The 18,837-nt window shown below is 36.6% G+C and overlaps 1 protein-coding gene across 1 annotated transcript in view; it reads left to right on the forward strand.

Moving 5' to 3' along the window:
- Positions 1–18,837, forward strand: part of LOC150080253 (amine oxidase [flavin-containing] B-like) — a 157,300-nt gene that overhangs the window by 77,032 nt on the left and 61,431 nt on the right. The window contains exon 6 of the mRNA XM_090381581.1: positions 8,173–8,314. Within this exon, the coding sequence (XP_090237707.1) occupies positions 8,173–8,314 (142 nt within the window). The remainder of the gene's footprint in view (positions 1–8,172; positions 8,315–18,837) is intronic.

Below are 18,837 nucleotides of genomic sequence, written 5' to 3' on the forward strand. Positions count from 1 at the left end.
TTGTATATATAACTAACTTCATTAACACACTAACCACATATCACGTGGTCACTGGTGGCACTGCTCCTGCCTCCAAATAGAAGCAGGAGCAGTGTCACCAGTAAGGTTAGTAACTTGAATATAAATCCAATCCTCAGAACAAAAAAGAGGAAACATGAACCTCTTAATCTCAGCGACTATAGAGCATATAAGCTCGTACCTTGAGCATGATTCTTCATCAGACTTTTGCTTTCCTAATCATGCATTTCTAATTAATGTAACCTCTTAGCAGCTTATCTCCATTTCTTGTGCAGAATAGCATAGTGGCTGTAACAGGTACTCCTAAAACAGTCAAATGTTTGCAATCTTAAGTAATCAATGCCAAAACAATAATGACTAAACAAGATGTTCTTACCTCCACAAGAAATATTATTCTTATCTTCAGCACTCTAAATCTCCCTGCATCAGTTAAAGCTGGCTACCTTTCTTCTAAGATCCATCCATATACAGTAAGTCCTCATATAACACGTGTTTACACTACACAAATTTGATCATACACAATTTATAAATAGGGAAACAATATCACATATGACATGAACCAAATTCACTTATGCACGATTCACCTTTGTGTTTACAAAAAATGGCAGTCAAATGCAGAATCACCCCCAACTGAATTCAACATGATAGGAATGAAGAGAAGATTCTGAAAATGTATTTATGTTTTTTATATCAGTGAAGGGGAAACACATTTCACCATAATAACATAAAAACCCACACAATTCCAGCTATCGGTATAATTGCAAATGCAATTAGATCGAGTTTACTATCAGTTTATAACTGATTCCACTAGCAAAAACACAACTGGAAATTGTTTTTATTGTTTTATGGTAGTAACCCCCAAAAATGTGCTTTAGTAAAATGTGAGCTTTATGGTGATGTTTATTCAGTTTCTACATGTGTGCAGCTTTGTTTATGTGTATCAAGCGTGCCTCTTCATTTTGTAATTGTGCTTTATTTTCCCTAAAAATGAGTAAAATACTTAAAAGGTGTGAAAAGGAAGTGTCCTGGTGAAGACACTACAGATTCGGAGAGAAAAATAAAAGCAATATCGATAGACAGGCAGACTGGATCAAAAATTCTTACCCGGGAAAATTTGTGGCAACTTCATACTAGCATTTATGGCCAAAATCACACCGGCCGCCATCGTCTTCTGGCCTCCGGTCCACTGGGATTTCTCAGTAAGGCTAATGGCCAGTCCGTCTCTGTTGATAGAGAAAAGATATGAAATTGTGAAACACTTTGAGTGAAATGAAAGACCATGTGATATTGCACGTGCTACAGGCTTAAATGAAGCAACGGCGAGAATTAGAAAGAATGCAGAAAAAATAAAAACTTTCATAGAACAACTCAATGTGTAACATAATCCATTAGATCAAGACAAAAAGAATTGGAAGAGATGGAATGGCTGTCATCTGTTTGGATAGATCAAACAAAGAACAAGTTTGCTTACGGTAGAAGAAAAAGCATTAGCAATGTTTTATTACATAATAGTCGAAATAAAATACGTATTTTATTACGATCATTTATTGTTTGATAATGTTTTGGTTACAAATGTGTGTTCAATCTTGAGTAGTCAGTGCCTAACCCCATTTTTCTCATAGGGCCTGTTGTTTATATTACACGATTTTATATTAAACCATTGCACGAGGGTTTCTAGGAACACAACTATCGTGCTATATGAGGACTGACTGTATTCTAAGTCCAGTTAGATGCTTTGAATAGAAAAAATTCCAGAGGAAGAAAGGATCTAGGAGTTATGATATGGGCAGATATGAAGTTTTCAGAGCAGTGTAAACAGGCAGCCAGGAAAGCCCATGGTGGCCTAGCAATGATTTATCAAACATTATCCTGTAGAGATAGGAAGGTCATAATCCCACTGTATAAGGCAATTGTAAGGCAGCATTTGGAATACTGTGTTCAAGTATGGAAACCTCATTTGAAAAAAGACATTGAGCTTGAAAGGATCCGAAGATGGACAATTCACATGATGAGATCAGCAAAAGGGAAACCATACGAGGAAAGACTCCGATTTTGTGGACTACAGAGCTTGGCAACCAGATACCTCACAGATGACCTGACTGAGGTTTATAAAGCTCTGAAAGGGGTTAGTAAAATGAATGAAGGTGGAATTTTCAATGTTATAAAGAATTCCAGAACTAGGGGTCGTAAATTTAAATTACAGGGGAAGAGGTTTAGACTAGATTGTTGGAAGGAAGTTTTCTTTTAGCCAGCAAATCATTGATTGCTGGAACAAGTTACCTTCACAGATAGGTGAGGCTGACAGTATGAATAAATTCAAAGGTCAACTGGATGGTTACCCATGTCGGGAGGGACGCACATCATTTGTATTTTCTTATCTATTTGGTTTTTTTTTTGGTCAGTGCAGCAAAAGCCTGTGGATTCCTCGCACTATATGGCAAATACCACAGGCAACCCTCGCATAACAAGGTTTCATTCTAACACGGTTTGAGAATTACTGGAAATCTCACATAACAGAGTATTTTTGAGCTGTTGTACTGGGAAAACCCTGCTGTTATATTAGATGTAATTTTCAATATTTCCATTCCTTTTTGTGATCTCTGTTGTTGACTCGCTAGTTGTTATCGCCTTCATGATATTTTTCTAAAGCATATTTCTGGAGGTCACTACCATAAAACAATAAAAACAATTTGCGCTTTCCAGTTTATTGGTCTTTTCTGTTAGTGTAATCAATTATAAACGGGTAAAAAAAAAAAAGAAGTAAAGTGCAGCCATTATCAACCCACTGCAGGATGGAAGCCTCCTCAACAATTCATGTTGAGGGAAATGGACCATAATCTGCCACGCTGGTCCAGTGCGGGTTGGCAGATCGACCGTATTCAGCAGTCAGGGGCTTGAACCCCGGTCTACTCAAAGAGCGTGTGCTACTGCACTCCCGCTCCTGCCCACTCGGCTACGGAGGCCTCCTATATAAACGGGTAGTAAACTCAATCTTCTTGCATTTTCTATAGTACTGATAGCTGGAATTCTGTGGGTTTTCATGTTATTATTATGGTGAAATGTGTTTCCCCTTCCATGAAATATTCAATCATATAAAAAACAACTTTTCAGAAACTCATTACTCCATATCTCACTTGTGATAATAGTGTTTGTTGCAACTTGTGAATGCCATGTTCTTTGTTATTAATTGCTTATCATTTTTACTGTTTTAAATTTTGCAATCAAAAAAAATTAAAGGGCAGCGAACAGAAATATCAATTAGTATGTACATATTACAGTACTACTGTTAAATATAAGAGAAATTCTCGTACCTTACTGTAGGAATGCTCTTCAACCAAAACTCACCCCCAACTTATCCAGTTAATCCATTATGAAAAAAGTTAAAGTTAGTAATGTGATATTAACCATAAAATTTATTATTAATACATATGGTTTTTTAAAAAACTACTCGTGTTCAATTCCCATTATCTATTTACTGCTATAAAAGGAAAAGCAGAGTGTAGTCGATGCACATCGACTACCCAAGTAGTCGATGTGCACACCCAAGACTAAACCAACTCACAATCACAGACTGGGAATCGAAGACAATTGTCAAATTTTCCTCATTATTTTTTAGTTAAACTTCTTTATAAGTGACTAAGTTATTTTGGTTGAAATCCATGCTCACAAGAAGTAAAATGACAAACCTAACAATATCCACTCTCTTATAAAACCAAATTTAATACTACCCCGTGTCAAGATTGTTTTTGTTAGCCAATGTGAATACAATTATTCACACATGCATGTAAAGGTCCATGAATCCGAAATGATGTGTGATCTACGAACATTTATAGAATTAAAATTTAACTTAATTTCAAGTGTTTCAGCTATTATGAGTTTTATATATTCATTTTATATATTAATAACTTTAGCCTCATTAAAAAGAAAAACATGGTTCTCATGGATGGCATGAAAAGAAAGTTCAGAAGCACCTGTCCTTTTTGCCCTCACTGATGCCTGACGCTGTTGTATTCACTTTGAAAGGTAATTTTGGGTAGAACCAATGTAAAAAGAGTTACATTCCCCATATGCAATGCTATAAACTATGTTGGTACGTTCCATGTTAGAGATTGAGAATTTTTTCATCTTCAATACATTGTGGAGTTTACTTATAGGTTGTTCCACAATATTGAATTCTGTATTTTTTTTTTTTAGCAGAATTTTTTTTTTCATTTTGTATTAAATGAACGTACATTATGTAAGCATAAATATATTTTTATTTTGCTAACTGGAAAATATTCTTCCAATTTTCACGTATCGTTTAAAGCGGAGGTCCACTGTATTTTGTTGGAAGATCCCTGTTCAAGACCATAAAAAATAATTGTAACTTTGAAGAGTGCATTCGTGACTTCGAAGAGTGCAGTCTAGATGTTGCAGAAGAGATTGTGCTTAGCAGCAATGAAGAGGAAGAAAATTAAATGAACGTAGATTATCTCACATATAAGTATCACAGTTTGTAAGGTAAGACGTTTGTTCAGTTATTACTATTTAAGTTACTACTATTATAAAAATAAAGTTAAAATATTAAGTTATTACTACTATAAAAATTAAGTTTCCGATAGTTATTAAAAAATGGCGTATTTTTGTTAGCTTTTGGAATGTAACCCTCCTTTTTGTACTGGTTCTTAGTCCCGTATAACACCGTTTCACATTACACAAGATTTTGTAAGAACCAAACTACCGTGTTATACGAGGGCTACCTGTGTTACTACTTTTACTAAATGCCAGAAGTATTCCCAAACAGCATGTCAAGGTGTGGTTTATATTGTTATTAGAGCTTGTATCGTTATTAGAGCAACTGCTAATAATGTTAGCAACTACTAGCAACATTAATAGAGCCCACAGTAAAGGGACACACTTACCTTGACATGCTGCAGATCTTTGCCGTTCCACAGATTCCCCCAGGTTTCAGCGAGATGGCACTCCACCACACTTCCATCGAGATGTTACCACGTTTTTGAACAAGACTTTTCCTGGATGTTGGATCAGAAGGCCCAACTGCCTGGCCACCTAGATCTCCGGATATGACTCCATTGTACTTATTTGTATGGGGCTTTATTAAAGACTGTGTGTAGCAGAGAAAAGTTGACGATTTGAAACAGTGTATTGTTGAAGCAGTTGCTCTAATAAGCCTCAGATGCTGGAAAACACTTGGCAAGAGCTCGAGTATCGTTTCGACATCTGTCGAGCTACAAAAGGTGCCCATGTTGAACTTTACTAACCTTCATAAAAACTTGGTGAGTTACTCTGCATAATGCCAAAAAATTATTTTAATACACCTTATAGATGTTGAGATATGTGTGCATTTTTGGATACCTCTAACCCAGACACCCTGTATATGCCATACAGATGTGATAGATGTCTTGAATCCCTGGCAAGAGTAGCAATTTTAGTTCATAAAAATAAATGTACCATCCAAATCTAGCCAGCTTTGCACCTCTCTAAAAGCAGTAGCCATTCACATTGTTCTTGGAATTACCTTCACTCTTATCTCCATTTATATTCCACCAAACATATCATGCTCCATTGCAGAACTTGATAATTTACTAAATCAACTGTCCAACCCCATATACCTTCTCGGTGATCTAAATACTCATCACCCTTTGTAGATCTCTGAACATGGATTGTAAAGGGCAGATTATTGAATCTGTGCTTGAAAATCATCAGCTAGCATTACTAAACACATATATTCATCTTCCCACAGGATCTATCGCTGCTCTGGATCTGTCCATGCATTCCTCATCCGTTTATCCTAGCACTGGGGACAGTATTAACTGACCTTCACAACAGTGATCAATTTGTAAAAAAAAATAGACAGATACAGACAATGCCTGCAACCAATGAATTACCTGTAGATTTCACAGAGCTAACTGAGAACAGTATTCTAATATAATCCAATTTGATAGTCACTTGATCCTTACTACTTCTATTAATAATGCCACTATGCATATAGTAGAACAGCTACTTGGAGCTGCTGCTAGTACAATACCAAAATAAAACACTACCAGAACAGTATAATGATTGGTGAACAAGAGATTGCTTTCTTGCCAAAAGGAAACAAAATAAAGCATGGAACATTTTCCCTCAAAATGCTACAATTGAGAATCTTATGAACTGTAAATAACTCAAAGCTGAAACTCGCCTAATTTGTGGAAAAGCAAAACAGGATGTGTGAATTAGATTCACTTCAAACATCTGCAGAAACACTGATCTCAGAATAATCTAGAGAAAGATCCATACCCTTAGTGGAAAGTATCAGCAAACTCTACCCCCAATCCTGTTTTGCAAAGGAAAAGAATTTCTTCTCCAATCAACATTGAGAGGCATTAGCTGAAGTCTGTGGAACAATATAAAATTAACTTTGCTACAAATCAGTCATATTCCTATAATCTACCGTTCACTGATACTGAACTTAATGATCATTGAAAATTCTCAAAATAGTTCTTCCGGACAAGATGTCATTTATTACATAATGTTTTGCTACCTTAACTCCAACTCCATATTCACACTACTGCAATTTTATAACAGAATCTTTGAAGAGAATGATATATATGGCATCAATCAGATGGATAATCCTGATATACGGGTTCAGTCAATAGTAGTAGCCATAGCAAAACCAGGAGGGAAAATATGTTTCCTCTCCCAGCAGTTATCATCTTGTATTTCTGACCAGCTGTTATAAGAAACACTCTAACAGTTCACAGAAGATTTGTCTGGATCCTTGAAGATCAAGATGCTATATCACACCACCAAATTTGGTTTCCATCATAACTGGACTGTAACTGATATCCACATTAAAGTCGAAGCACAGGCTCGAAATGCTTTTGTTAAAAAAAATGGTAATGGTAACTTTTGATATTAATAAAGCATTCTACACCACCTGGAGATAGGGAATCCTCCAAGACTTATAGAACTTTAGACTGAGAGGTAACCTGCCTCAATTCATTCAGAATTTTCCCAGTCTCAGGACCTTTCAAGTACAATTTCAGAATGATTCACATGATGTTCATGATTCACACACACACACAAGAAGAAGTACCTCAAGGATTAATTTTAAGTGCAACTCTTTTTTGCCTAATATATGAGTAACATAACTCGAGACATTCCAGCTACGGCAAAAACTTATGTGAAAGATCTTGCTATTTCCTGTCAATATATTCATTAATATATTTGCTTAGTGCTATCTAAGTCATACAGGGTAAACATCCTTCTTATCATCCACTCCTACAGGAAATTGGCATTCTAATCAACCTCTTCAAAAAAAAAATCACTCTGAAATAACCCTTTATTGGATCCCAGGGCACTCCAGAATAGCAGGCGATGACAAAGCAGATAATGCAGCTTAGTTAGCATCACAACTACCAAACACAAACAAAACAATGGTATTTCTTTACACTAACTTTGGACCAATTATTAGAAGAGTAAGTGAAAATGAATGGGCTCAAGCATGCAGAAACACAATACACAAATATGGGGCTTCAACATCAGAAAAAAATCACAGAGAAGAAATAATGCTTGCTAGACTGCAAATTGGATACTCATGCATGCATCTTATACACTATTGCCTATTAGTTAATGAAAATCCCCCTTGCTCTACACAAGATTCCAGATATTTGCTTCCAACTCTGCAAATCTAAACTAACCATTACCTTATTTAAAGAACTATTTTATTTCATTCAAGAAATCCACTTTGATAAACAAATCTAGCAAAACAGAGTTACATTAACAAACCTAAAAAGACACATTTTTCCCTTTGGCAACTTTGTGTCATAAAACCCTAAAGCATCGACAACAACTTACCTCCCTCCTTTCCAAAAAAAATAGTCTGGATGTGTCCCTGGCTAATAAATATTAAGGGCCAGTACTGTGATTATAAGTTTAATATTCTTTTAATACGATTTATATTCAGGCCAATAATTTTACTCTTTCCTCACTGTATACCAGGTGCTGTGATCGACTTTGTAATTACCTATTACCATAATGAGCAAAATATTTCACCCAGTTACCATTACCTGATTTAAATTTTTCTTGATTCTTCTGAGAATAATTAAAGTGTTCAAAATAAGAAATAAATTGTTAATTATTGGTAATAATGAGAGACTTTTTTGTTTTCAGAACTGGCAGTGATCTGGCAAAATTAATGATAACTCTGTTTGTCACTTCTGAGCCTTATGAGTCATCACTTCTTTGGTTCTTATGGTATATAAAGCAGTGTGGAGGAACAAAAAGAATACTTTCTACTACAAATGGTGGGCAGGTAAATTGCTTATTGTATGCAATCATCATTTAAGTATTTGATATTAATCTTAGCACTATTATCTTTGAATCTTTTTTATTTTTATTTTTTTTAAATCGAAATATACAAATCGATAACATACAAATTTATAAATTCTGGCCTTGGTACAACACAGTGCTAGAGTGCTAGAGAGGGTTTTTTTTTTTTTTTTTTGTACCAGTCCCAGAGGTTGCAAAAATGTTAGAGATTACAAGTGTCTCTCATATTGTAATTAATTTTCATATTGTAATTGTCTTTCTATAACCTGGCAATTAACCAGGTTATAGAAAGACTGTAATACACATTAACAGCAAGTAAAAGTAACCTTTTTATGAAAAATGAGGAAAATGAGAATATTTTTATATTTGAGGTGGGCAGAGGTGAATTTTGTTATATTAATCTTGGCCTTAATTCACTGTTAATGAGCCTGTTGTAAACTTTTCAAGATTCTTTTTTTAGAGACTTTTTTTTGTTCTCTTCAAATAAAGAATTTGCTGATTAAATTATTTATTATATTTATACAATTCTTGTAATCAGGATGTACTCAAGATGCAGTCTAATGTTGCTTAGTACTCGTATTTTGGGATAATCACCTCTTTATATTATTAACAAAACCCCATAAGCTATCATAGCAGCCTGTCTACTCAGAGAACTTCATATCTGACCTTACAATTATCCCTAAAGTCTTGACTATGGGCCAAATAGCCCTGAAATGGTGCCGTCTGGGTGGTGGTAATCTGAGAATAAGTAACATTAGTCTTCTCCTTAGGTGAAGTGTTACTTATTCGAAGTAGTGCAATATCATGGCAACTCACTGTGAAGGTATTCACAATATGAGATATAACTTAAAACGATGCCATTTTACTAATATTCTGATTTATTCAGATATAGCTATGTATTTCTGATGCGCTTGCACTATATTTATACATAGCGTAGACTCCTCCATAGCTTGAGGCTTATGCCCTAAATGCTTGAGCCCCCAAGTCTTCTTCATTCTCCACTGTCCTAAGTGTGGTTCCACACAACTGGTACATTAATCTGGGATTGATTACTAATCCCCCCCCCATATAAAGTACCTTGCATTTGTCACACTTTAACTGCCACTTCTCAGCCCATCTGCCTAATTTGTCTAGCTCTTGCTGCAGTAGCATACTCTGATTATACTTGAAAATGAATAAAATCATTAACCATATTTAGCAATCATGTGGGCTTGAACCACACCACAGTCCACTCAAAGCACGTGTGTTTCTGCAAGAAACCTTGCAGAAACACACCTTGCCTGATCTGACCACTTAGCTACATTGAGATCTTAACACATTTCAGTGATATTTTTAGGGGGCTTCTTAATGTTATAACCTTTCCATAAGTGTTTATTGTCACTCGATTTATGTTACTTGCCCTGGAAAAACGGCTATCTAAAATAGAAGATCTTGAAAATAGCAATAATAACTAAATGTCCATAAGCCGGAGCACATCTGTGCTCCGGCTTAAGGACATTAAGTTATTGTATATGTATGAAGCTCACTTTAGGATTACAATCATCAAAGGTAAACATGATCTTTATGATCAAAGTTATTCTTTATGCAATAGTTCAACTTTCATATTAAAAGTTTTCCTTTTTATAATTTGTTGGTGGGAGAAAGAGAGAGGGGGCATACTTTGAAAAACTCGGATGTGCTTTGGATGTCCTCAAGTGATAAATTAGCAGGAACTTAATGTAGTCGCTTGGAGCATTTCCTCAAAGTGATAAGAAAGTCAAGCAAAAGTCAGAAAACCATATTACACTTTCTTGTTTGACTAGAGACCAGACTGCAGTCTGTTGCCATCAGAAAAGTGTCATAGTCTTTCCATTCAGAGAGCTGGCTCCCATCACCTGCCATCTTGATAACCAGAGACATTCTTGCCGACTATCTAGATTTATGATGGAGACCCATATTTTTGACTCATTTTAGCACTCTTTCCTCCATCTCACCATCATAGCAGTTTTTTTCCTTTTTTTTTAACAAAAAAATAGTAAAAGTACTGCTTTCCCACTAAATTTAGAATTTTTTTAAAAAACTGGTAAATTTCTACTTATTTTTGTCAAGAAATTAGCCATCAGGTGTGCTAACATACATTACATAAAATATATGGAATGTGCAAAAACATGCAAGTAAATCTTGTTCTCTATGTTAACATATTTTTTTTGTCTGGTGCGAACAGACACAAAAATACTAAAGATATTAAAGACTAAAAATTACTGAAGATATTGATTAACAATATCTTCAGTAAGATGCCAACGAAGTACAGCATAACATTTCAGAAGACTTATACACCAAAATATGTAAAACAATTATTAATAAATCCAAACAAGATATTGAATACACTAAGAGTAGAAACCTTGCTTCTTGTCCAATTGATAGTCGAGCAGTCTGGTCTCTTGCCAAACCTATTGACCACAACTTTTGCCCATCTCTACCCCACATCTGTTAAATCCTGATGGTTCTATTGCGACCTCAGCTAAAGACATTGGAAGAATTTTGAACAATCTTGATGCCAAGAAAGTGCCTGGTTCTGATAGTATTTCTCCACTTGCTCTTAAAACCTCTGTCCCTGAGCTTACTCCTGTTTGGGATCAACTTTTTAAATTTTCTTATTCCACTGGTGTTTTTCCTTCTGCTTGGAAATTTTCTCATATCCAGCCAGTTCCAAAAAAGTTGTCAAATCCATCCCATTGTACTTATTTCCTCTCTTTCTAAAGTAATGGAAAAATCCATTAACTGCCAACTCCTAAACTATCTAGAAACCTTCCATCTAATCAATTATTGCCAATATGGATTCCATCGGTATCGATCCACTGGTGATATACTGGCTTACATTACCCCTCTATGAACACATTAAAATGTAAAAGTTTGGTGAAACTCAAGTAGTTGCTCTTCACATTTCAAAGGCTTCTTTTTTTATCATGTTTGGCATAAATACTTCTAAATAAGCTTCCATCTTACGTATTGCCAGTTTTTTTTTTGTTTTGTTTTTAATCGGGTATCCATTTTCTCTCTGAGCATTCATTGCAGGTGATCTCTGTCTTCTAACTTCTCCACTAATGCTGGTATTCCCCAAGGTTCAGCTCTTTGTCCCACTCTTTTTCTCTTGTATGTTAATGACCTTCTTCCACTGAGTGGATATCCTATCCACAGTTTTGCTGATGACAGTACATTTCATTCCACCTTCCAGTTTCAGAAAACTTGCCCTGCATAAACAGCTTCAAATTTTCAAACATCCACTATTAATTCCTTAAATGCTGATCTCCAGGTCATTCTCCAGTAGGGCAAAGATAACGTAGTTAATTTTGTTCTTTCTAAAACTCAGTCCTGTCATATTTTGCAAAAAAGGATTTTTCTGCTCTTATGCTTATCTTCGATGAAACTACACTCAGATTTCCAGACAAGATCACATATCCCTATTAGAGATTACCCTGACTTTTAATCTCTCTTGGCATAAACACATCACAAATATTGCTTCCTCTGAATCTGAAAAACTTGGTTTTCTCTTTCACTCTTAGCATTCCTTTTCTTCTAAACAGTTACCCATTCTATACAAATATGAAATCCTTCATGGAATATTGTTCCCGCATCTGGGGTAGTGCCCCCATAACCTCTCTCAAGTGTCTAAACGCTATTTAAAAGATGGCAGCAGTTAGGTTAATTAATGACCCATCTCTTACAAAGTTTCTCCACACTCTGTCTCATAGACACTGTTTCTGCTGCATGCTTTGTCTATAGATACTTTCTTGGGCACTGTTCCTCTAAATCGGCTTCTATAATTCCCCATCTCTCCTTCTAAACCAGTCTAAACCCATTCCATGACCAGTCAACATCCTTTTATTGTCGAACTTCAAACTTACTGAACCAACTTTTCTTTTCCTTATGTATTTCTTCAACGTCTGTTTTCTGGAACAACCTCCCCTCACATGTATTTCCTGAAAATTATAATCTTCAAAAATTCAAGTGCAAAGTCAACAAGTATCTTCTTTCATCTTCTCAAACTTTAACCCATGCATGATACTAATTACTATACGTTGTAATACTTTTCATGTTTGGGGTTTTCATAAAAAAAAAAGATTTTGTATGTATTGTAAAATCAGGAAATGGAGAAATGGTAATGTGTTTGCTTGATTTTGTACATGTAGATGTGATTTTCTAGTGGCAGAAAACATTGTACAATCGAAGATTTTCAAAAAATAATCATAAGAATAATGTGCAAGGCATAAAAAATGCAAAAATGGTTTTAGTATTTCAAAGTTAAGAATTTAGTGTTGTATGTGATGTATGTATTTGTATCATTTATCATACACATAACATTCCTCTGAGCTCTACTAATAATGCAGGCTTTGTTCGGAAATATATTTTTTGAGAGTGAAGTAAATAAAAAAATATAAAACAAACAGCAGACATTATCAGAAAAATTACAAGGAGAGGAAAGAAGATGCAAAAATAAAAGTAATTCCAAGCTGTATCCCATTGTAGTGATCCTTTCTAATAAAAGAAATAATCAAATCAAAAGATACCTACTGTCAGTAAAAAAAAACAAAAAAAACACTTCCACTTCACGCCTCCGTTCGTTCGAAATACCTGCCCAGCTGAGCCTAAAATTTATTTAGGCTATCAACTTTCACAACAAGGGATGGAAGTCTGTTCCACCAACCAACTACCCGCTGGCTAAAGGCAAATTTCCGCACATCTATCCTACATCTGTGTTTCCTCAATCTGAATTTATGCCCTCTCAGGTGATTATTCTGAGCAAGAGGCAGAATGCCATCAGCATTGAGCATGCTCAAACCATTCAAGGCTATATACACCTCTAACAGATCACCTCGCCGGTGCCTAATCTCCAGACACTGTAATTTGCAAAGCTTAAGCCTTTCTTTGTAAGAGCAACCCTTTGTTCCATTCACTAATCTTGTTGCCTTTCTCTGTACTCGTTCCAGCAGCTCTACATCCTTCTTGAAATGGGCCTCCAGACCTGTATACAGTACTCAAGGTGTGGCCTGACCATTGCCTTATACAAAGGAATAATCACCTCCTTATTCCTGCTAGAAAAATTCTTGTATATCATTGACAAGACAACATGAGCTACTCTTGCAGCCCGTCTGCACTGGTCAGAGAACTTCATATCTGCCTGCACAATTACCTCCAGGTCCTTTTTATTCTCTACCACTGTCAGTGTAGTACCACAGAGTTGATACGTTGCTCTGGGGTTGCTGTTTCCCATATGTAGTACTTTACATTTGTCAATGTTAAACTTCATTTGCCACCGCTCAGCCCATCTACTCAACCTTTCCAGATCCTGTTGCAGCAGCATAGCATCAGTAGTGTTCTTAACAACCCTGCCAACCTTTGTATCGTCTGCAAACTTGGACATTAAGCTTGATATACCATCATCAATATTATTTATAAATACAGAAAACAATAATGGACCCAACACTGAACCCTGAGGGACTCCACTAATAACATTAGTCCACGATGAGCAGTGTCCATTGATTACCACTCTCTGTCTTTTCCCCCTGAACCGCCCCTTTATCCATAGCAGCAATTTGCCTCCAATGCTACACTGCTCCAATTTGTGCAGCGGTCTTCCATGTGCAACAGATCAAAGATCCAAGTATATAATATCAAAGTTGTTCCCTGCATCCAGTTCTTTTGTGACTGCATCATAGTATCCAATCAAATTCGTCAGGCAAGACTTCCCCTTAAAACCATGCTGTATCCGAGCTATAACTGAATTCTTGCCTGCAGTGCTTCTTTAACCAGTGCCTCCATTAATTTTCCTGGAACAGAAGTTAAACTCACAGGTCTATAATTACTTGTGTCATAATATTCTTCTGACTTGTGTGACTCTATAAATACTTGTGTTATAATATTCTTCTGAACAACTTGAAAGCATGCAGGACCCTTTTAAAAAATTACCTGGAAGTTCATGTTGATAAAATCCCTGTTATTGTAGACTTAAAAACTAGAGTAGCAAGGGTATTAAGAGAGAAGATTGAGCTCCTGTTGGTAATAGGCATCCTTGTCATTGGATTAATTTGTATGCCCAAAAGAAGATAGATTATGCTTTCCTCTGAAAGTGGATAACCATTTTGTGGACACAGACTAAAAGGTTAACAGTGGCCACAGGCAGAGACAAAAGTAATTCTTGCACTGCTTCTATTAGAATGAGCAAAGCAGAGGTCCTAGAAAGCAAGGCAATGGAGATTTCCAGGAGTGCTGGGAGTCATTGGGGAACAAGTAAATACAAGGGCTGTGTTAGGGTAATTAAGAGTAGAAACAGGTGAATGTATACAGTACTTGCATGTATACCAATTCTAGGAGTATAGTTAATAAATTTGATGAACTTGAAGTGCTAGTCAAGATATCACAGGCAGATATTGTTGGGATATCAAAGATGTGGTGTCACACAGATATAAGCAGTGCAGAATTGGAATTTGGAGAGTACAATGTGTACAGAAAAGACAGCAGGACAGGAAAGGGGGAGGGGCTATGTTGTTAGTTAAGAAACAAAATCTGAGGAGGTGCATCCAATTGATATTGGTTGAAAATGCAATATTGAGTCTGCCTGGTGTGAAATAAGCACTGGGAAAGGAAAAATAACAGTAGGTGTGTGTTATAGGCCTAATGAATCTAATGAGTATAATGAGCAATTGTGCAGAGAAATAGAATGGACCAGTAAATCAGAAGGTCTTGTAATGGGGGATTTTAACTTTCCAGATATTTACTGGAACTTGTGGGTTGGTCACTTGCACACTAGCAAGATTTTTGTGGATTTATTGGATGACTGTTTTCTACAGCAACATGTTCAAGAGGCACCCAGAGGCAGTAATACTCTTGATCTGATTATCAGCAGTGATTATTCATGCATTAAGAATTTGCAGATAAAGGAAACACTGGGTGACCGTGATCTCAATGTACTGATGTGGGAATTACTTAAAAATGTAACTACCATCAAGGCTAAAGGGAAGGGCTTTTGCTTTCATAAAGATGACTACAGGGGTCTTAGATAGTTTTTAAATTCTGTACAGTGGGATCAATGGATGATATTACCAATGTTGAATTGTAAATGGGAAGCCTTCGGGGACTTAATTTTTGAGGCTACTAGACTTTTCATTCCAACTAAGAAATACAGTTCAAGGTTTAGGCCTAAATTGATGTCAGATGAACTAATGAGGCTCGTGGCAGATAAGAAAAATGTATGAGATGCATATAAAGTATCAGTGATACAGAAGCCTATGGCAGATATAAACTAGTCTGTAATCAAGTCACAAAGGAGCTTAGGCAGGTGAAGGCAGATTATGAGAAATCCTTGGCAAAGGATGCAAAGGAAAACAGCAAAGAGTTCTTTACTTATGTAAACTCTAGAAGGAAATGGCTAAATCAGATTGAACCACTTCATGTAGATGGTATGTGTGTGTGGTATGGTTGTTTATTGCCGCATTAGCTGCTATGGCTATAGTGCGCCTCATGTAGATGGGTTGACTATTGATGATCATGCTCAGGTACCTGATAAACTGAATGAGTATTTTGTAACTACTTTCACACATGAGGAGTTATTCAATGAGGGGAGTGCCAGAAGTTTATCAAACTCTAACAGGGAGCTAAGTGATTTTGTAATAACTGAGAGCAAAGCAGAGGAGAAATTGTTGACGTTAAACATAAGGAAGGCACCTGGGGTGGACGGGATCTTTCCAGTTATATTAAAGGAGGCAGCAAAGGAAGTAAGCAAACCCTTAGCCATAATTATGAGAGCTTCCTTGAAAGCAGGGGAGGGCCCTGCTTTCAAGGAAGATTGGAGAGGTATGGCATTAAAGGTAATTTGCTACAATGGATAAAGGGATGGTTGAGTGGGAGATGACAGCGTGTGGTAATCAATGGATACTGCTCTTTGTGGACAAATGTTATCAGTGGAGTTCCCCAGGGTCTGGTGCTGGGTCCATTGTTGTTTTGAGTATTCATCAATGATATTGATGAAGATATATCAGGATTAATGTCCAAGTTTGCAGATGATACAAAGGTTGGTAGGGTTGTTATCTACAGTAAAGAGTCTGCTACTCCAACTGGATCTAGATAAGTTGGGCAAATGGACTGAGAAGTGGCAACTGAAGCTTAACATTAGCAAATGCAAAGTACTGCATATGGCTAGAAATAACCGAAGAGATATGTATGAACTGTGTGGTACTACTTAGGGAAGTGGAAAGTGAAAAAGACCTGGGGTAATTGTGCAGTCCAATATGAAGTTTGCCGAGCAGTGCAGACAGCTGCCAGGACAGGTCATGGAGTTTTGTCAATGGTATATAGGAATTTTGCTAGCAGGGACAGGGAGGAGATTATCCCATTGTACAAGGCGATTGATTGATTGGTTTTTAGGAGCATTAGCAACTAAGGCCATATTGCTCCAGGATATGCGGTGGTCATTCCTTGACCTTTCCGCATCCTCCGTATTTGGTGGTGACGGGCTCGAACCCCGGTCTAATCAAGAAGCGTGTGCTGTGCACTGTGCTCCTTCCCACCTGGCTACGGAGGCGCCTTGTACAAGGCAATGGTCAGGCTACACCTAGAGTACTGTGTACAGGTCTGGAGGCCTAATTTTAGGAAGGATGTAGAGTTGCTAGAATGAGTGCAAAGAAGGCAACAAGATTGGTGAGGGGGTACAAAGGGGTTCTCTTACCAAGAAAGGCTTAAGTTCTGCAAATTGCAGTGACTGTAGAGTAGGCAGATGCAAGGTGATTTGATTGAGGTGTATAAGGCCTTGAATAGGTTGCGCAAGCTGAATGCTGCTGGGATTCTTCCTCTTGCTCAGATTAAGAACCTGAGCGGGCATAGATTCAAATTAAGGAAAGTCAGTTGTAGAACAGATGTGCAGAAATTTGCCTTTAGCTAGCAGGTAGTTGATTCGTAGAACAGTCCTTCACCATTTGTTGTAGAAGTTGATAGCCAAAATACATTTAAGGCTGAGCTGGACAGGCATTTGGAACAGATGGAGGGGTGAAATGGGAGTTTTTTTTTTTTTTTTTTGGCTGATGCTGCATAAGCTTGCTTTCTTGCATCATATGCCTCTAATAATGCTAATGCTAATTTACGACTATCTAGAAAGAAATACTAAAAGGAAAGGCAGACTGAAGCTAATGAATGCCACTGAAGTAAAAATGACTGAAGTATTTGCATACACGTAAATGGTAAATGTTTAACTGAACTTGTAGAACTGTGGCAACCTTTGACAAGTCTATTTAAAGATGGAGGTAAAAGTGGTGAGGAAATCCAAATAAGACCTTTTCGAAGTTAACAGCTTGAAAAGCACAAGCAGCAGTCACCAGTAGGGAGCACTGATTCATGTCCACATCCAATTCATTATCCAAAGGAAGTTTTGCAGAAGACAAATCCTCAAGGAAAAGAGCCCTCATTGGTAGCACAATTGGTGTAATCACTATCCTCCCTGCAATAGGTGGAAGAGACCTGAGTTTGAATCTCATTAATGACATGAGGAATTTTTATGGGTATTTTTTTGCAATGTGGCTTTGCTTTTTAGTCTCAGGTGGGGTAGCATGGTTTTCCCCTTCTGGAAACTGGTTTTTCCTCTAGTAAATTTGACCACAGAACACATGCAATTTACAGACAGTGTATCTGGAGCCATATGCCCTGAGTTTCCTATAATAAAATAAACAAACAAGGATAAGAACTTGGTATTTTAACAATTCTGCATAATAATGTTTAGTGTCAGCGGTTATGAAAAAATGAAAATGCACTTCAGATCTCTCTCTCTTTCTTGTGAAACTTCAAAAATAAAAATATCCTTGACTGTCAAGGGAATGTCATATGAAGGCACTTGACAACTAAATCTAGACAGGAGAGCCATTGTTATAAACCAAGCTTTAACTGAACATTTCTAAAGAGAGAAAAATCTGTAAGCATATCTTCCTTGAAGCAATCATAATCAGTTGAAATGGAAAACTCTTAAGATAAACTAATGTTTGAATGCATAATGTACTGGTAAATAACCTTATATCTTGTTGCTGTGTAAAAGTATAGCAAATGTGTAGGTTGTCAGTAAAATTTAATTTCAAAAAACTAATGTTTGCATTGTTAAAAATTAAAAATTTGTGTTGCTTTCTTTGTACTTCTTTCTGAAAAACTTCTCTCTTTCCTCTTGCTTACAATTACCAAATCTGAAGCTTTACTGAAATCAAGATGTGAGAGCTGTGCATTGAGCAAGTTGGCCAGAAGCCAGAAACTTGCAAAGGCCAGAGGATGGGCTGCAGGACAGAAGTTTTCTTCAAAGAGCTTTATGCCATTGATTCAAATATCTTGAAATGGATGGCAACTACACAGGCCTCTCTGAATTTTTCCATGAATTTGTCCATGAGTCAGAGATTTTCCTGTAGATTGAAATTTATGAAGTCCACATTGACAGTCAATAATCAGAAAGGTTTCAAAAATTGTTTCATGGTTTATTCAAGAAATCATTGTTACTGCCTG

This window comes from Mastigoproctus giganteus, chromosome 9, assembly GCF_048544385.1.
Source record: "Mastigoproctus giganteus isolate SK-2022 chromosome 9, ASM4854438v1, whole genome shotgun sequence".
In the NCBI taxonomy this organism is placed as follows: Eukaryota; Metazoa; Arthropoda; class Arachnida; order Uropygi; family Thelyphonidae; genus Mastigoproctus; species Mastigoproctus giganteus.